The sequence below is a fragment of the Homalodisca vitripennis genome, chromosome 3 (genome assembly GCF_021130785.1).
Source record: "Homalodisca vitripennis isolate AUS2020 chromosome 3, UT_GWSS_2.1, whole genome shotgun sequence".
NCBI lineage: Eukaryota > Metazoa > Arthropoda > Insecta > Hemiptera > Cicadellidae > Homalodisca > Homalodisca vitripennis.
Genome location: NC_060209.1, coordinates 190,073,746 through 190,095,122, shown reverse-complemented (window position 1 = coordinate 190,095,122; position 21,377 = coordinate 190,073,746). Strand labels below are relative to the sequence as shown.

General features: G+C 33.0%; 1 protein-coding gene across 1 annotated transcript in view; it reads right to left on the bottom strand.

The window, feature by feature from the left end:
• The window catches only part of LOC124358520 (dynein axonemal heavy chain 1-like), a 61,345-nt gene that overhangs the window by 19,728 nt on the left and 20,240 nt on the right, over positions 1-21,377 (bottom strand). Inside the window, exons 12-16 of the mRNA XM_046810816.1 lie at positions 18,555-18,750; positions 16,903-17,096; positions 10,262-10,416; positions 7,763-7,835; positions 2,748-2,921 (exon numbers count right to left, since the gene is read on the bottom strand). Coding sequence (XP_046666772.1) covers positions 2,748-2,921; positions 7,763-7,835; positions 10,262-10,416; positions 16,903-17,096; positions 18,555-18,750 — 792 coding nt within the window. The remainder of the gene's footprint in view (positions 1-2,747; positions 2,922-7,762; positions 7,836-10,261; positions 10,417-16,902; positions 17,097-18,554; positions 18,751-21,377) is intronic.

Genomic DNA, 21,377 nt, shown 5'->3' with positions numbered 1-21,377 from the left:
TTGTTTTGAGTCGGTATCCGTATTTTTATACGGAGATACGGTCTTCTCTCACCAGACTTGAAGCAAGGAGGTTGTGTTGATTCTCCTGGGATAGTAGTGATCTGTTGTATAGTGTATTGAAATTTAATCAAGGATGGGATATTGTTTAGACTTTTAAATTATCAAAGCATTGCAAGGTGAGTGAAATTATAATAAGTGTTGAAAGTGTGACATTTAATAAATTAATCTCGTGGTCACTTGGTTTGACTTTCTTTGAATATCCCTTTTATAAAAAGTGTGATGGAGTGATATTAAATTTTGTAATCATTACTCAACATATTTTGGAACCCTGACATACACACAGACTTGTCTCTGGTGATAACACCAGAGACGTTCAAATTTAATAAGTTTTGAGTAGTACCAAGGGAATACAGCTAGTATTGGGCAAGATGGCGACCGATACCATGATGAGCAACATGGTACAACAACGTGCCACTGGTGACAAAAGGCGTACAACTACATGGTGAGTCAACAACTCTAAAGAACCGACTAACAATAAATTGACACAACCACGTCAAGGGAATCCGCAGCAAATTGAAGCAGTCAAGGTAAAGGGCTTTCAGCAAATTATCGCAACCAACGTGGGGGTGACACACAGCAAATTGGCACTATAACCTGGGACTCTCGTCAAAGTAAGTAATCCTGGACACTGTAATATTCCTTTTAAATTAAAAATTCTTTCAATTGGCTTTTAAATTTGTTGGGCTCCTTAACATTCTTTAGATACTGTGGTAGAGAATTAAACAATGATATGCAGGAGGAATATGTTTTATTTCTGAAAAAAGTGGTGCTATGGCGAGGTAGGGTTATGTTATTGTTGTGATAAAGTTAATCATTAATAAAGTAATCATTAATTATTTACTTTAGTAGAATATTAAATGAAGTCCTTTTAATGTATAAAATTGAATTGACTTTTAAGGGCCAAATTTAATATCAATTTCACAAATATAAAATCTATTCTGTATAGATATATTCATCTTTTTACATGGGAGGAGGTCAAAATATCTGAGTCCTTTGGAAAGTACCAAATTCAAAATTATTCATTACCCACAGCAAAATATAACATTGTTTGTGGTGTGTGTTTGTTGTTGATTGGTTCATAAAAGGACTACACAGTGGAGGGAGTATACATAAAAACTACTTTGATCAATTAAAAATTAAGGAATATAATGTTGTCCTTAAAAGGGCTGTTCTTGCATATTTAAAGCACAACCATCAGTACACTAAACTTTCACAAGCCACTATCCAAGCTCTAATATTGTACCTTGTCGAAAACAACTGTTCAGAGTTGCCAGTCAATGTGAAATTACAAAAATTCAAGACAAACTTTGGTGGAATTCAAAAGGTACAGTGACATCAGGTTGTGATGTCAAGAAGCAATATTCTAGTTTTGTTGATATATTATATTATAATCTTAATATTTGTTGTACAACAAACATTAAAAAAATAGTAAGAATCAGATTAATGATAAAACCCCATCACAATTTATTAATTATAGACTACTTGCACTTTTCTTCCTGTTATTTCTGAAATTTTTTTAGAAAGCTATTAGTAATATGTTAATTGATTTTTTTAGAAGCTAAGACAATAATTTTTGTAAATCAACATGGGTTCACAGGGGGAAAATCCACTTTGTCAACCATAATTAGTTTTCTTAATGAAATATTGAAAGGTATAATAAATGGTGATTATATTTGTGGTGTGTTTAGGGATTTATCAAAAGCTTTTAACTCTTTTAATTTAAATATTTTATTTTATAAATTAGAAAACCATGGAACAAGAGGGACACCTCATGATTTACTGAAAACTTACTTAGTCTGTTGAAAACAAATTTGTTAGTATACAAAATTATCAGGCTGAAGTCACATCTAAAAGAGCAGACATTAAGTGGGGTGTGCCTCAGGGTTCCGTTCTTGGTCCATTGTTATTTTTAATATTTATAAATGACATTGGAAATTTAAGTAATCTTACCCACACCATTTTATATGCAGATGGCACATCCATACACCTGTATAAACACAAATCTTTGGAGGATTTAGAAATCGTAGGTAATATACAAATTAATAATATAGTGCAATACTGTACGAACAATTTTTAACACTCAATCAATGCAAATAAATCAATAGCTGTAAATTTTACTCCAAATAAAAATTTTGCTTTGAAATTCAAACAGTGGTTGACAATTTAGTGATTCAAACTTATGATCATTAATTTACTTTTTATAATTCACTTTTGTGTCTGTCTTTCATTATCTTTGATAATATCAATTTCACTGTCCAAGTATCTGTCTACTTGTGAAGTACGCAAATTGTGTTGTTCCATGAGGTAGCGGAAGAATTAAAAACTCATACAACAACTATAAACAGTTAAACACTAAATATTGAGAACACGATACATAGAATGTAAGCAGAACATTGATGTGACAAAAATTGAGCATATGGCAAAATGTAAACAATTACAAAACAAGCTTTTAGTTGTGGTTACAGTGTGTAAACATAACAAATCGAAATGGAATGATTGCTCATAAGGATGGAGGAGGGCACAAAACTGTGATCCAGCGGAAAAACAAACAAATACATGATTTTTAGCATCTAGAAAGAGCACGAGTGCCGCTCGGATAAGCTACCCAATGGGTTAACCCACAGTTTGGAGTCTCTTAAAAGCCATCAAAAACAAATGTAGATATAATATGTAGCAGGCAATTTTACCTTGTCAGCGAACTTGTAGAGGTCTGCAGCCGGATCCGTGCCTGTGGAGAGGACGAATACAAGGGGAGTGTTGGGGGTCGCCTCCTTGTACACCATTGCAAGGTCCGAGGTCTGAGGCTCTATGAACCTTTGGCCCAATCTCTCGGCCACCAGTTGCTGCATGGCTTGAGTCACCTGCAACCGACATTATTGGTAAGAGAATAGTTTGATGTCAGTGACTTTTAGAACTTCCCACGCAGTAACTTTAAATGCAACAGTGCTGCAGTCAACTGTAATCTATCAGTGGACAACTTTTTAATTTTGAGCAAGCTGCGTCATGCAGTTGATGTTTAATAGCCGTTCAAAGCAGGCAACCTCGTGAATTTTTACAAAGACGGAAAAAGTGAATTTTGTGTGCTGATTAAGCATTACATTTTACGTAATAATCCATCACCGAGACTAAGAAAAGACTTGATAAATACTATGGGGACTCGGCACATCCAATTTTAGTGGTTAAGAAGAAGTGGTTTAAAGAGTTCCGTTGTGGCCGTACCAGCACTAGTGTTGGGGAACGTTCAAGTTCCCCAAAAGAATCACGCCGGAAATCATCAGTAAAATCTATGTAGAGATACTGGTCGATGAGAGAATGAAAGTGAGTTACCTCACGCTGAATGGGTACATCACATTTTACACAAATATTTGGACATGAAAAAACTCTGCGAGATGGGTGTTGTGATTGCTCACACTCCATCATAAGCGAAACCATGTGACCACTTCAAAAGAATGTTTAGCAATGTTCAGCATTAATCCAGACAAGTTTTGGTACAGTTTTGTAACTGTGGACAAAACATGGATCCATCACAACACGGCAGAGACCAAGTAACAATTGATACAGTGGGTTGCTTGGGGTGAACATGAACCAAAGAGGGCCAAGGTGAGTCTGTCAGTCAACCAGGTTATGGCCACAGTTTTTTTTTTCGGATGCACGGGGTGTCATTCACATAGATTACTTTGAGAAGGGTAAAATGATAACTGGCAAATATTATTATCTTTTGGACAGATTCAACATTGATTTGAAGCAAAAATGGCTGCATTTGGAGAACAAGAAAGTGCTGTTCCATCAAGACAATGCACATGTGCTCACTTGTCTAGTCATTATGGCAAAAATCCATGAATTGGGCTATGAACTGCTACTCCATTCAGCATATTCTCCAGATCTAGCACCCTGCGACTATTTCCTGATTTCAAACCTAAAGAAATAGCTGGGTGGTAGGAGATTTGTGTAGAATGAAGAAGTCATTACTGAAACAAACACCTATTTTGAGAGCCTTAAAAAACCTATAATTTGGAAGAAATAAAAAATTAGAAAAACACTGGACTAAATGTATCTAGCTAAAAGGTGATTATATTAAAAAATAAAATGTTTATTTGCTGAAAAAAAATTGTTTTATTCAAAAAGTCACTGACTTATCAAACTGTCGTCATATGAACATTACAATCCAGTTGTGAACATGGACAGTGGATTATGTGCCACTATTTGCAATCACAGAAGTTTCTAATCACTATTTTGAAAATGTACTTTCTGGTATCCTGTTAAATGTTTACAAATGTTTCCAGCCTGTCTTCTTTATTGGATGCACTGTTCAGATGATATTATCTGGTGACTAATTTCTAGTCATCAGCTGTGTGTTTCTGGCATTTTTTAAACCCATATACAGGATTTTGGCCCAGGATAATACACACGTTTTCCTTCTAAATCTGTATGGTCACAAGAATGTATGAACCATGATATCCTTTTAAAAAGTTTAAATTATACAGTTTTTCAAATAGATTAATTCTGTGGATTGATTCTTATTTAGTTAATCGGTATCTAAGAACTGTAATCGACTGCGCCTTGTAGAAAAAACTCCAATATACAAAGAAAAAAACTATACAATAAGTACCTCAAAAATATAAACCTTTAATCAATTCAAAAACATTTAAAAGCAAACTAACTGGTTTTTTGTTGGAAAAAACTATTATAGTATTGATGAGTTTTTTTATGGATCCTGAATTTTAAAATTGTATTTTAACGTAGATTACATCACGTTTGTTATGCTAGCTTGACCTCTTTTATATATATGACAATGACTTATGACAATGTTACCTGTTTCTATAGCAATGTATAAACATTTTATGTGACAATAAAGACTGATTCTGATTCTGAATGAGAGTGGATCTTCTGATTAAGCTCCATTCAAAGTACTATTTTACAATTTTATCAGGTTTTAGTTTGCTGTATAGATGTACGTTTTATAAGTATGACAAATAATCTGCATCTTTTAATACCAGAGCTCTTTAACCCTTCGACGCGTTTTTTTTTGTGTGCACCTATACCCCCTTACTGCGTGAGTTTTTCTGCAGTTTTCTTAAATTTTGCTACTCCGATATGTTTTAAAAGCTGTGCATGTAAATAAAACACACATAGATCATTATATTTTTATTTTTAGACAAACATAACCTGAAAATGATAAAACAATACAGTTTTATGACATTTATATGTATTTACAACAAGAAAAATAGTATTTTTTACCTCAAAAGTTGATTTTCGTGTGGTATGCCTTGAAACATTCCCCCACACAGAGACCTGCTTCGCAATCTGGGCACCAGAAAAACTGTTTCCCTTCTTTGGCCATGTTTGGAACAAACTAACACATCGTTTTTGTGGTTTTGCCTTCTTACCAGAAGGTGGTATTCGGTCAATAAAGTGCCGTTCTACTAGTCGAGCAGGTGATGGCTCAATTGATGGTCTACCATAGCTGGGTCTTTCTAAACCTCCTTGGAATTGTTCAATAATCTCTTAGGCCTAGCCTAAATGTAAGATGGTCTATTTTTGGATTTTTTTGCCCTTCCATAATAATATAGCAGTTCAATATGGTTACATTTAGCAGTCGTTTGAAAACTTTGACATACCATTTTATGTTACGCTTTCTTTCCATAAGGTAATTTTCCAACATTTGATCCCTTACATCAACACCACCCATATTGCTGTTGTAATCTGTAACTACTGTAGGTTTCAGCATTTCAACATTTGACCTACTTCTACAAGTTTTCATTTCAATATTGTGGTATGTTGATATAAGGCTAACTATGCGCTTATCGCGCCATTTGAAGATGGAAACATCCCCACTGTGAACCACTAGTATTTCTCCTTTTGATAACGTTTTGTTTTTGAAGTCTTTGGGGACAGATTTCCTTTCCTAATCTCAAAGTTCCTACACAATCAGTTTTTTTTACTTTTTCAGAAATTTAGCAAGTTCAGGATCATTATAAAAATATGTCCATCCAAAGTGTATAACCTTGGTTGAGAAGCCTTTTCAACTAAGCATAAAACGATAGCTTCTGTTTTTTTCATCATCTCTGGAGTAACGAGGGAACAATCCAACACTGTATCACTGCCTGTATATACAATAAAATTCCATGTATAGCCAGTTGATGACTCGCAGAGCTCATAGGTTTTCACCCCAAACTTTGCAGCCTTCAGCGGAATGTACTGTCTAAATGACAGTCTGCCCTTCCATAACAACAACGATTCATCAATTGAAATATTTTGTGAAGGCTGGTAAGCTTCTTGAAATTTGTTTGTCAAGTGTGAGATTACAGGAAAGATTTTTCTGAGTTTTTTTTGTTCTTGCCTATGATCAACTGAGTTATCGCTAAAATGCAGAAATTTGGAAAGGAGTTCAAATCTGTCACATGACATTATGGTTGAGAAAAACCTTGATTCTAAAAATGGATTTTTAGAGAAATAGGATCTTATTGTAGGTTTTACTACAACACTCATTATCATGTACATAGCTAAGAGTACAATATATTTCATCCCTTGAGCATGGACTCCACTCCATAGTCGAGAAAAACCGAGAAAAAATCATTCCTTTCTTAGCCATTTCTTGTTCAGCATACTTGTTTGTTTCAATTCACAATTAGGTCTATTAGTGTTTGGTCAAAAAAGAATAAAAAAGTGTCTAGAATGCTGTTTGTTTCCATTTTAGGGCCACTGTCACATAAAAAAAAAAACTTTCTCTCATACCATTATAAGTGTTCATAGTTTCCCAAATCATGTCTGAATTCGCCATTTGTCTAGGCCTAGGTCTACTGGCATTTCCATCTCCTCCCCCCAAATTTGCAAAATCCTCAACTTCTTCATTATCTAACCCTACAATATCCTGGAACTCATTATCAGAATTGGTTTGATCAAATTCCATTTGTGCAAAATCTAGCTCAGTCATAACTGAATCATCATCACTGTCACTGTCAAGTAGCCTATCGATTTCACTGTTTGTACTAACTCTACTGGGTCCTGCCATTGTATGAGGAATATGTATTATTTCAACACTAAATAAAATTGTATATGGTAAAATAAATGAGAACTAGGCCTACCATAATGTTAGTATAATAACAAACATTCAAAGTTGCCATTTTAGGTTAGCTTACTTGCAACTATCACAAAAAACGAAAAAATTACTGGAGAGAACTTGATTTACAGACCATAATATTTACACAGCACAACCACTAAAACGATATTAATATTATTAATACACTTTTAAACACTGACAATATCACAAAACAACATGTAAACATTAGCTCCCTACTTCGCATAAACAAAGAACCGGCTGGACTGGTTCGTCGTCAGTAGCGAGAACAGCTGATTCATTGCGTCATATTCTAGACTCTTTTTACGATGTCAGTTGTTTTTTGAGTAACATATGACTATTGATATCGATAGCTAAACTCATAAGCTTTAAATCAATATCACTTTCGATAGGCCAATATTCGAGTGACCATCAAATAAAACCGAAAATCGTCGATTACATCGCTTCGCGTACCAGGCACGGCAAAACGCGTTCTCAAACGCTCAGTGCGCACGTACTAGGTACGGCAAAACGCGTCGAAGGGTTAATACCATATATACAGAAAATAAAGATTTCTATCAGTGGTAGAACATTTAATATCATGTAATTTCAGTTTCGTATAAAGCAAAAACTACTGTATCATACCTTATCAGGCCGAAGACATTTAAGGACAAGAAGTTTCTGAAACTCATCGAGTTCACTGACAGGAATAGGCTGTCTGAAAACATAAATATTTATAAATGGAAAGTGTTTTAGTGATGTTTGGATTTATGTTGATTTGTGAAGGCAGTAAATGTTGTCTAAGCATAACTTATGTGTTTAAACATATTTATTCATGTATGCAGTGTATAAGAAACCCTATTTATTACATTTGTGGTAAACATCTGAGCCAGCTAGATCAGCAGTTTTTATTCAGAAGTCAGAAGTCAGCATGCTTTATTCATGAACGTGTAGTTGTACAGAATTTGCGTCATAAATTAATAAAAAACAACATATACTATCAATAAAAATAGTAAATAGAATGGTAAAAAATGTTTCTTCCTTGATCAAAATTCCTGTGATTGTCGCCATCCGTAAACTCAGTCATGGAGTAAAATGTGTGGTCAAGAAGCCAGTTCTTCAGCAAGTGACGAAACTGTTGAATGCTTGCAATCTTCAGCTCTGGAGGAAGGACATTCCACATTCTGGCACCTGCATAGCTGGGTTTCTTCTCAGTCATTGTGCGGTGGTGTGTAGGAAGGCTGTAATTGGCTGAATGTCTTGTGCTGTAGTCATGAATCTGAGCTGCGGTTCTTATGGGGCTTAATGATTTCAGATGTGAGTATGTTACAACTTCCAAGATATACAGATTTACTACAGTCAGGATTTTTAGGTCTTTGTATTTGCTTCTGCAAGTTTCTCTTGACTGGAGATCTCCAAGTATTCTTATAGCACGTTTTTGGAGCAAGAGCACTCGTTGTAGATTGCCCCTTGTAGTTGCTCCCCATACTTCAATACCATAGCGTAAATGGGTCTCGAACAGGCTGTAATAGGCGATCTTGGCTGTATCCACGTCACAGATGTTCTTAATCCTGCGAATTACAAACAGGCTTACACTTAGCTTGTTGCACAGGAGATCGATGTGGGGGGTGCAGGAGAGGCTTTCATCAATTGTTACTCCCAAGTACTTGGCAACAGTAACTTCTTCAAGGTCATTCATTATTCATTATTCCCAGGTTAGTAGAGCCTTGTTGCCAATGAAAAATTTGTCAGCTGTTGATGAGACCTGGAGGAAAAGAGTGGTGAGTCTATTTCTCCATTTAAGTTAGTTTTATTTTTTAAATTTGACGAAAAAAATTTTGCTTCTGCTTACAGGATTTATAAATTTAGAATTAATTTTATAATTTCAGTTCAGTATTAGTAATTATGGTTTCTGATAGAATCAATGGAAGCTTTGGAAATTTAGAATTTTAATATAATATTGGAGTAGAGTTCTACTGTTCGACATAATTGTATTCTTTTAAAGATCAACCAGTTAAATGTAAGTAATTACAATATTCATAGTTTACTTTCAAATGACAAATATAGATATAAAGTAATTATCTTCAATAAAGAGACCATTGTAGAAGAATTAAAAACATTTCCTAAATGAATTTCCTTTATAAATTAAAACATTTTATGAATTTCCATGTAACTTTGTATAAGAATGATAAATATGGGTTTTCTACAAAGCTGCTTAAAAGAATGAGTTCTCAGTAATCATGATTTGGCGCTTAAAGGTAATGAATGATCATTTGAGTATTTTTGTCATTACTTTTGTTGCTATGTGGAATCAGTGACCTTCTGTAGAGTTTAATTAGTCGTCTAGAGACCAGGGAAATGAGAGCATCTGAAGTACCTTTATGTGGCATGGATGGCGTAAACATCAATTTACATTTTTGTAGCACGGAACCTATTGATCACAGCTGTTTGCGCAGAGACTACTGTTATTGTGCGTATATTACGTTGACTGCTCTGCAGTTACAGACTATTGCACCATCTAGAGCATGTAGCAAAGGACTATATTGGCATCGGTGTAGTTTTATGTAGTATGTATTCAAAACTACAATTATTTCTAAGTTTTTATGACATTTCCACCTGGCTAGTAAAATTTAGTAGGGTTGAACGGTGCTTTGCCTTTTTAACATTGATATAATCCATACTGCCTTCATGACATAATAATTGTACTTCTTGTTCTCCCATCAATGCTAATAAATAAAAGTATATACACAAATGAAAGATGATTTTTTCAGATATTACAGTTAATCTCTGCATACTAATCGTAACCGATTCTTCTACAAGCTTCAATACTTTTCTATCTAAGTGTAGCCAATACAAAGCCAAGATAGTTCAATGCGTTAACAATCTCACTTCTTAAATATACAATAAGGCCCTTTTGAGCCCTACATCTTTGTAGAGACTAACAATTTTTTTTCGGCAATTACATTAACTATTGTAAACAGCCTTTAATAAATATTGAAGATTTTAACTCATTTTCTCTTTGATAACATGAGGAAGAAAACTCAAATTAATGCTCTATCTAGTATTTAATCTAACTAAGTATATACAAAAATGTGTGAAAATCAAATTTAAAGCAAATTTGCAATTAATTACTTATAAACTTACTGGTGAGGATCGGGGGAGTCGAATATTTCCTTGTATCGAGCAATATGGAGGGAGAAAGTCTCCACAAACTTGTGAAAGTTGGGCAGATTCTCCAGTGAGAGGACTTCACTCCAGGATCGGCTGGAGAGCCAATTTGGAGCTGGATTTGGCATTTCCTGAGATAAAACAATCTATGTCATTGTATGTCATCCAGATAACAACTAGAACATGTTTACATACAAGAGTAAAATAAGATTAAGTTAAATAATTAAATATAATTTTTTTATGTTGTCACATAACACAATGTACAGTAAGTAATTAATTACCTAATGGTAGATGACATGTCAAATAGTTAAAAAAAAATGCCTAACCTCAATTAAAATGTACAAAAATTAATATAAATAATGTAGACAAGACATATAGAATAACATTTAAACATAAAACATGGAACATTAAGCATTAATATAAATAAAACATAACTTGTATAAATAACATATAGTAATAAGATTTAAACATAAAAATAAAACACCCCACCACAAAATGAACAAAGATACACAATTTAAATAATTATTAAACACTTATTGCTTTTCAGTTAAGAATTCATTTACACTGTAGAAACACTTTTCCAGCAAATAGCCCTTCACTTTATTCTTAAAAACACCCATACAATTCTCTAATTTGACATCATTGTGCAAATTATTACACAAACGAATTCCTCCATATTCAGGCAATTTCTCAAAGGCTTGTGTTTTGTGTAAAGGATAAATAAAAGTAGTGTTGTGTCTGGTGGAATAATTATGCATATTTGAGAATGAATTGAAATTTGCTAAGTTTTTCTTGATCATAATGAGTGTCTGGTATGCATAAATTGATGAAAGAGTAAGCAGTTTTAAGTCTTTAAAACTTGCATGATGCATCATACTTAATACGGTTTATTTTAAGGATGGTCTTTTTTGAATTATGAAAAGCTTGTTTACTTCAAGTGAATCACTCCAGAATTCGATGCCATATGTTAGGTAGGAATATACATATGCATAGTAAATTGTGAACAGTGTTTTTGTATCTACTTTTGAAGACAGAACAGAAAAAAGTTAATATGCCTTACTAAGCTTATTTGATAACGAAAGAACATGCTGTCTCCAAGTAAGACTCCCATAAAGTGAACTCCTAAAAAAGTTTTGGTTTTTGTTACGTTAAATGTTACTACATCAAGGAAGGAGATTTCAGATTTAGAACTATTGCTATAATTAGGGAGAAAAATGACTGCCTGAATTTTCCAGTGTTAAGTAATAGACCATTTGCTTTGAACCAATTATTCATTTGTTTGTGTCAAGTATCATATTTAACTATTATCTCTTATCACAGAGCTACATTCAATGTCTTATACGAGGTATGGCTATTAAATAACGGGACTGACGCTGCAGTGGAAAGAGTGCGCATGCGCCAACCAACAATGACCAACAGCTGTGTAGTTTGAGACTTCCTCTTCAGAATGCAGTTAGTCTCGTTTCTGTAAACAACATCGTTGTGTCATAACCTTCATTTATGTAAGTGTTGTTATTTTGCTCTGCCGGAAAAATGGTTAGCGTAATAATAGAGCAACGAATTGTTATTAAATTTCACGTTAAACTTGGAAAAACCGCTACCGAAACCTATAATTTACTAAAAGAAGTGTATGTCAGTGAATGTTTATCGTGGACTCGTGTTTTTGAATGGTTTAACCGTTTTCAAGATGGTCGATAAGACGTGGAAGATGATTCGCGGCCAGGTCGTCCTTCAACATCAAAAACGGAAGACAATGTCGAAAAAGTTGCTAATTTGATTCGGTCTGACCGACGATTAAGCATTCGTGCAGTTGCTGAATCTGTAGGCATTGATAAAGAATGTGAACGGCAAATTTTACATGGCAATTTGAATATGCGAAAAGTGTGTGCAAAAATGGTACCAAACATTCTTACGATTGATCAACAAGCAGCTCGTAAAAATGTTTGCACTGACACTTTGAATGCCATTGAAAATGACCCAAATTTATTGGAAAAAATAATAACATGTGATGAATCGTGGTTTTTTTACTTATGATCCGGAAACGAAGCGCCAATCCATGCATTGGAAGACCTCAACTTCACCGGGAGCCAAAAAAGCAAGAATGAGCAAGTCAAAATTTAAAGCAATGATGATTGTTTTTCTTGACATTCGTGGGATTGTGTACCTTCACTGGGTTCCTGAAGGTCAAACAATTAATCAACATTAATATCTTGAGGTACTTAATAAACTACGTGAAAGAGTAAGAAAAAAACGACCCGAAATGTGGAAGGACAAGTCACGGATTTTGCACCAAGACAATGCGCCAGCTCATTCCGCGTTATCTGTCAAGCGGTTCCTGACCAAGTACAGCATCCCAGTGTTAGAACATCCACCTTACTCGCCAGACCTAGCACCATGCGACTTTTATCTTTTCCCTAAGGTGAAATCTGCATTGAAAGGTACAAGATTTGAATCCGTAGAAGCTGTTCAAGAAAAAGCGGCAAGACTCCTAAAAGAGTTGACAGAAGATGACTTTCAGCATTGTTTCTAACAATGGAAAATTTGCATGGAGCGTTGCAGGGATAGAGAAGGGGTGTATATTGAAGGTGATAATAAGTAATTATGTTTAAAATGAAAATACATTTTTTTACAATATCAGTCCCGTTATTTAATAGCTATACCTCGTACAATTCATATTAAAATGTCGTATTCAATGTCTTATACAAATAAAAAGCTTCTTGATATAAGGTTTGAACTCATTATTATTTGAAAACACAATAAAATCACAAGTTTGAGGTCACAACATAATGTAATTTCATAATGTTGAATTAATGGATAAAAATATGATCAGGTCTGGTGAGTTGACCTGTTTGTAATGATGACGTGTTGGAAGGCATTGTGGGAGTACATCTGGCCTCATTTGAGTGATCTGCTTCATTTAAAACTAAGGCATTAGAGAAGCCATTTTAAAATATTTTAATTTTTGGTTAAATTTAGTGTATTGATTACGTTTTCTGGATTTGCTCTGTTGATTTGTTTGCTATCGTGGTAGCTATACTGTCTGCGAACACGAATGTGTTGCAAGTATATTGATGCTAGTCAGGCAGTCTATTTGAGAGTACCAGGAATAGTCCCAAATAACAACTGGTCCCAGCACTGATCCCTGTGGTACCCATGTCTGTACATCAACAAACACTGATTGGACCTTTTGTACTGTGTTGTGTTTGAATTTCAAGAAGCTGTTTTCTGTTGTGCAAGTAACCCCAGAACCAGTTTGCTGCTGTACCATATATGCCTACGATTCTCAGTTTGGGATTGAATAGTTGTGGTTGAGACGATCACATGCTTTGCTGAAATCTAGGAACAGGCTGTTTGCTGAGTAGCATTTCTCTATTTAGTCGTTATGTATTCAGTAAGCTGTGAGTGGGGGTTTGTCATCTGTCATAAACCCATGTTGCTGGCTATTTTTAAAGTTGTGTTGATCAAGATGCTGCAACAATATTTCAATAAATACCAACATCTTGGTGTCAGATAATGGTAGGCAGTTTACTTCCTTCAACAGATGGTTAATATTACCCATTTCGAGTTTATGGACAGCTTTCCTACCATATTTTTAACCTGACGAGTAAAGTTTATTTGCTACGGTAGTCCGAAATTAGCCAGTGGTTTGTGTGCATTATTGTTAATGAAATAAAATGATGGCCATATCGATATAGAGGTCATACAAATATAACGTTATTTTGGTTTAAGTGGTCAGAATTTGGTCAATGTGTAATATTAGTTATTATTTTATTTTATTTACATGCAACAATACAGGTTACAAACCCAACTACATTGTGCATGTTTAAATCAAGATGACATGCAATAAATATCCACACATTCAAATATAATCCAGTCCAGTCCAGTATTCCACCAAAATAGTTCCCATTAAATAGATAATTAAGCCTAAAGATAAATAACAGATACATATATATAGATATAACAACGTAACTATAATAAAATTATAAACAAAATAACAACAATAATAAATAATCATAAATATTAACAAAAACAACAAATCAAACTTTGTCAAGATAAGCCATAACGAAAAGAACGTGTGTGTGTGTGTGTGTGTAATTAGTTAAAAGTATAAAAATCTTAATAAAAATATTGGTAGTGTAGTATATTTGTTAAATGTGTATATGTAAGGTATTAGATAGTCTAGCTCAGTTTATATCCCTCTGACAAAGTTTTTTGTATTGATTAATATTATGTAAAAATATATCAACCTCCCCAGGCAAAGAATTATGCAATCTCATCATTGTATTCAAAGGTGATGAAAAGTGTGTCATTGTACGAGAAAAATTAATGTGAAACAAATTTTGGGGTCTATTATAAAATGATGGAGTGTACAAATTAATTTTTGACAAGAAAAAAATGAATCCATTACTTCACCTCTCAGCAATTTAAAAAGAAAAAGTAAATTCGCTAATTTTCTATGTTTTTGAAGACTTTCCATTTCAAAAATGCTTAAAAGTTGATTACATGAAATATCGAAGGTAAAGTGACCAGTTTCTTTAAAATATAAATACCGTAAAAACCTTTTTAATTAAATTAATGCGATTAGCAAAATAAGGATTCCATACTATATTGGCAAATTCTAAATTTGATCGGACAAGTGATATATACAATGTTTTTAAGGTTGAAATTGAATGAAAATTTGAAGACTGTCTAATAATAAATCCCAAATTTTTGTAGGGCTTATTTACAATAGATGAGATATGAGGATTGAAAGTTAAAGTAGGATCCAAAATTACGCCCAAATCCTTAAATTCAAATACCCTTTCAAGATTACTACCATTTATGGCATAGTTACTCAAAATTGATATCTTTCTCCTTGTGAATGACATTACTTTGCATTTACTAATATTTAAAAAGATCTTATATTTACTAGTCCAATCTACGATTGCATCCAAATTCCCCTGTAATGCGTTGGAATCCTGAGGGCTACTTGACTACTTTATAAAGTTTAAGTATCATTAATAAACAAATTAAAAAGTACTGGGCCCAAGTTTGACCCCTGAGGAACCCCTGAAGTTACTAAATATTGACTAGAATTGTGCCCCATATAAGAAACATATTGTAACCTATTAGAAAAGTAAGAAGAAAAAAAATTTACCAACTTAGACGAGAAACCTAAATTATGCATTTTACTTAAAATTAAACTGTGATCTACTCTATCAAACGCCTTAGTTAAATCTGTAAATATTACATCTACCTGAGAGTTATTATCCATTTGAAATAAGACATATTCCGTAAAATTTAACAAATTTGTAACAATTGATTTCTTAGCTTGAAACCCATGCTTGCCTATCAGACATCAATGGTGTCATAAAATTTACAATTTTTTTACAAATAATAATCTCAAATATTTTTGCAGGAGTTGATTAAATTGCAACTGGGCGATAACTCTGTACAATTACATGAAAGTTTGAAATATTGGTTTTATGTTTTTCATGTAATTTAACAGTGACCAATATAAGCTCCTTCTACAACTCTGTACAAGCTGGAAGCTTGTGTTATACGTCTGGAAGAGGTTTGAATGTGACTAATTCTGTGTACACGTGTGTGAAGAGTAATAAAGATTCAGGGTCAACAGATGGCAGTTAATGCTCCTGTTTATTACATACCCTTTTATTGGCTGCCCAGCTGTCAACTGTAAGGCTTGTAGAGGATTAGGAATATATTTATCGGTTTTTTACAGTTTAGCTCTTTCTTTATGTCAAAACTCTTTTAAAATTAAATCAATTTTGGCTGTTCTTAAAATAAGAAATGTATAAAATAGAGGTTATGTATTAAACCAACACCTTGTCAACCAACTATACACCAGTGCCAAAACAATAGCTGGATGTACTAGGTCAGGTAAGCTTTCTTATGCTTTTAGCAATTAGGACAATATTAAATTTTAAACTGGAGATAAACTGTAAAACACCTGTTTTTTGAGCTAAAATTATTAACATTTTACAATCTGTACATATTTGAAACAGTAACATACAACGAAATTTAATACAAAGGCCAATCCCGTAACTCATGCTTATAATAACAGGAATAGGTTAGTCCTTGAGAACCATTGCTTGGAATTATATAAAAAGAAAACAACCTACATGGACTCAAAGTTTTTGTTTTTCATACCTTTTGGAATCTCCTTTTTATTCACTGGAAGAGTTTTTTGAGAGTTAGAGCAAAATTCAGTGATTGTCTAGGCTTATTTTATATTTTAATCGTTGATAAAATAATATTCTTGAAAATGTGAATTTAGAATAAGTTTATTTTATTGTACTAGCATAATACTGTACACTGATACTATTAAATCTCTATTTTTCCATGCGTTGTAAAGTGATGAACAAAGATATTTTAATTTAAAGCAAATGTAGTAGTAAACTTAATTAGGTTACTGTTAAACAATTTTTATAAAATATCTCACCTCTATTGTTATCCTTTCATCCATGTCTCTAACTCTCCAACATCTCTTTTCTCTCTCATTTTCACATGACAGACCTCCAATTTGCCAGATGGCATGACCATACCAGTCTTTTACAGTCCCAACCCATGTAGTTCAGTGTTCTTTGGACAATAAGTAATATGAAATAGCTCTGTACCTTAAGAGGGGAGCCGCCAGATAAGAGGAACATCCACTCGTGGGTGTCGATGAGGCCCTTGTCCAGCATGATACGGACACAGAGCAGGAATGCGAACTGCAGCTTGTTCTTCTCAAACAGGCTACGACACACATTTGAGTACAGGCTAAACGTCAAGTACTCGTTAACATCATAGATCCTGTCGTCGATATCGCCTGCAACCGTTAAAGTACCGTTTTACCGTAGTAAAAGTCAACACAAACATTTTTGTAATCTCAAAATACACCTGAAAGGAATCCAGTGATAATGCTCCACATACTCTAAGGGAAATGAAAGGAACAATTTAAAGTACCTTAGTGCAAATAAAACTTGTATCTTAAAAATTGAGTTTTACAGTGTATCTGTTGTTTCTTAGAGCAATGATCAGTGTGCCTTTTTATGATGTCATCAGACCAAGCATTTAGAAGAAAACTACCATATACGTAATAGCTTTCTCAATGAAAATAAAACACAAATGAAAATTACAATGAAATATTGCATAAAATAACTTGAAAACACTAGGAGGTATAGAATACTATAAAATGGCTCATAACTTTCTTTAACATCAGATAGAAAATGCTCTATTAAGAAACTTGCATGACTATTTACGAGTTACTGAAAAGTGCATCAACTAATTCAGAGAACTTTTTTATGTACAATATAATCATTATTTTTACATACCAGATAAAAAGATAATCTAAGAACTCCTAATATAAGGCTAGATAAATATTATAAAAGCCATAAATACCCATAATTAAAACTATTTAATAAGCTTCATCTTTTTGTCAGATCTTTACCTTTAAAATAATTTAAATATAATATGTCAGAGTAGCTTAAGCTTAAGGAATTTTACATTGTCGAGAAGTATATAAAATGTGATATGCTGTAAATAAGAAAAGTGTACTCCAAAATTTATTGTATTTATTTTAAATTTTAGATTGTAATTCCATGTCTCTGTGTGTTCTTGATTTTTTATTTATTTGAGTAGATTTAAGTATTTATTATAATAAATATGACTGGAAACTAGCATATATTTATAAAATATCACTTGAATCAAGCTAAACAACTATTATTTTGACGAAGCCTATTGCAATCTTTGGATTACTTAATTACCAATAAAACTTCTGAGTTCTGATTTTTGGTACAGTATAAATCTCGCAATTTTATATATTTTCTGTACTTTTAACATAAAACTTCAAGATTTATTTTGTGTCAAAGGAAATTTTAAGTAAACACGTTAATGCCCTGTGATGCAGCATCAAAATGATTTTAGAAACATTATTGGACAAGAAGCATACCAATTCTGTTTTCAACATAAACTACAATAAACACGAATATGGGAATAAATCACAGCACACAAACCGATTCTTATTTTGAAGTTTGTTTTTGATAATGGAAGGATTGTGAAAAATAGGATTTTTTTCAAAAATTTACCAATGTTCGGTGATTTAAAAAATCAGTAACACCAAGTCAAGTGTTAAAATAAGAAAATTACATAGTTCCTTGTATTTTGTTCATTGAAGGTGCGAGTGTTAATTAAAACACATTTCCTCGTTATCTATGACCTTTACACAGTATTTTTGTGAATGCAAATAATTGATACTAGTCATCTCTGAATTGACACAAAATTTTACTTGTTTTCTCAGTATTGATCATGCTCCCGATGAAGATGTTGATGAACCATTCCAAGGAGTACTGATACATGGGGTCAACACTGGCTAAGTCCGAGAGACAGAAGAAGAGGATCTGCCCACGATTTGCCACCGGAATGTACAACGCCCTTGTCTTGTCAATGTCCAACTGTGTCATCTCTGCTGCTTCCACTTTTTCCTAAAAATTCAACAGAAAGACATGTCGAATCAAGTTAACCTAAAATAATAACTTTAGAGAAAGTTTTCAGTGCTTAGTAGACACATTTTTAAAAGGATATAAAATAGATTTTACCAGATTTGGGATTAAAAGGTAAGTTTGTAGCTTGCTCCTCTATTCCTGAATCCAATACTTCAATGGTTAAGTGTAGTAGATTAAGTACGAGTCTATGTTCTTAGAGTAAGTGAACCACGCATCTTTCTTTTAAAAACTTGTTTCAATGAAAAGCCTTTTATTTTCTGCATTTTAGTTCTTCAAAATAATTTATTATTTAGCGGGTTATTGTTTGTGCAAGGTTTTGGAGCTGATTTGTAGCAGAATCTGATTGTTTGCAAATGATTTTCCTTATGGAGAGCATGGATGGATACTATCCATAAGCTCTGTGTTTATCTTCCCTAGATCTTTTACTTTATTTTAAGACTAGTAATTTGGTTCTTATAACTGATAATAAGTGAGAAAAATCGAATAAGTTGCCTTTTGATGGTTTAGATATATTAGAATACCATTTCACTTTTGAAATCTACTGATTCATAGGTCTTTAATTTTAAGTATTATTTAATTTTTCCATATTTAATCGGCAATAAAATGTTTTCAATATTTTTCATTCAAATATGCCTGAAGCATTAATATGACTTGTTTCTCCTTACCTTCTGGCTATCTAAGTGAACTTTCTGTTTTTCTTATTTCATTCGGTAGAGTAAATCATTATTTCCTGACTAAATTCAAGGTCTATAACAGTACTATCCTCATCAGACTTCTTTATCTCTCATTTAGGAAACTCATAGTTCTCCGCGTCTTGCAGTGTTTTAAAAGAAACAAGAATATTTCTACTGTTTTGTAGGGTTTGTAGGGATTTCTCTATCTAGATAGGTTTTGTAGGGAGTAATGTAATGTTTTTTTACATTAAAAGTCTGTTGAGTACAAAAGAAAACCACACAACATTTGACTCTGCTTTTAAAATTTTTAAGTTTTTAATGTAAGCAAGCCATATGGAAATGGCCTTAAAGTTTTACAAATACCTTAGTGGAACATGTTTTAAAGTTCAGGGTTAGCTTTTGGAAGAAGATTTCAGATTAAAGTCTTCAACAAGCTCAGTTGAAGAACTATAAGACTAATTTTCCCTGTAAGAAGAAAATTGAGAGAAATGTCTACAATAAACTATAGCTGTCAATATTCTTATACAATGGTGATGTACTTGTCAGTTTATTACATAAAATCAACAGCATAGACGTACCGTGACCAAACTTTGGGGGCCATGCAAAGCACATTAACATTTTGACAATTTGAAGGCCAATATTAAAAGACTATCATAACTGAACACAAAAACTCCATTAGTTGAAAAATTATTTTTAAATTAGTATTAAGGCTCTTTCAGGTAAAGGAACAAAGAACAGTACACATAGAGGTATTGATTTTTCATGGAAATTTGTGCTTAATAGGTACCTATGAAGAATCAAGAAAAAAAATATTTAAAATTACATTAACAGAATATTTTATTTACCTAAAACTACTAACATAAAAAAATGAGTTTCAAATATATATACGTAATTCATTTAATTAAGAAGTAGCCTTCTTTCCTTTTTGTTAGCAAGAAGCTCGACTAACTCGTCTAATTTATCACTCTCCATCCACTTACAAACTTCTTGTTCGATTGCCATAATAGCAATAGCACTCTCTTCTTTTTCATTGTGTTTCTCACATGGGTTTTCAGTCTCCGAAGAGTTCAAAATGAGTGTTACGCTGAAGCATTTTTTATTGGCTAGGAAAGTGCAATCTCAATTATATCTTTTACATCTGGTGTACTACCATAAAGTTGATGAGCAGAAAAAAATTAGCCATGTTTTTTAAAGTTATGAAGTTGTGTTGTCAGATTTGGAGAAAGTTCGGTTTGTAAAATAATTGAAAAATGTTATTGATTTGTTTGTAGTAATTTTCAGAAAAACGGTTCTTAAGATTTAATATTACAGTATCTAAAAAGCAAAATAATGTCAACCTTGTACTCATCTTCAATAAATAAATTATAGAAATCAGATTGTGATCCAGATGATCCATCTTTGAGAACTGATAACTGACTCATTATGAAACACAGATTAAAATGATATAAGTTCCATTACCATATGAACACGTAGCATTAAATACTGTCTGAGAACGCAAGTATCACCCTGGCGACGTGACGTCACACCCTTCTAGCCATGTGTCTCAGCTCCAAGCCAAAATGGCACAGCCCTTGTATTAAATAGCCCTGTATCACACTAAACTACCCCATAATTGCATGATTTTGTGATTGCTTTGTTATGTCTAGTGTTTCCTTTAAAAGTATTTTCCATTTATTCCAAATCCTTAAATGTATAACTAGAAAAAATTGAAATAATTCTGTTAATAACATGTGGATATTAATAAAACTAGTATCAAAATATGTATACAATTCTTGTTAAGTATATTGAATATTATGATTAATATGTAAATAATTCAAATTTCGATTTCTCAAAAAATCTTTTCTGAAGAAGGGGGGTCATGTGCCGTTTATAAACTCCGGTTAACAAAACAATTAGTTCGAGTTTTGTTTGTTTCCTTTTGTTAAAAAGTCA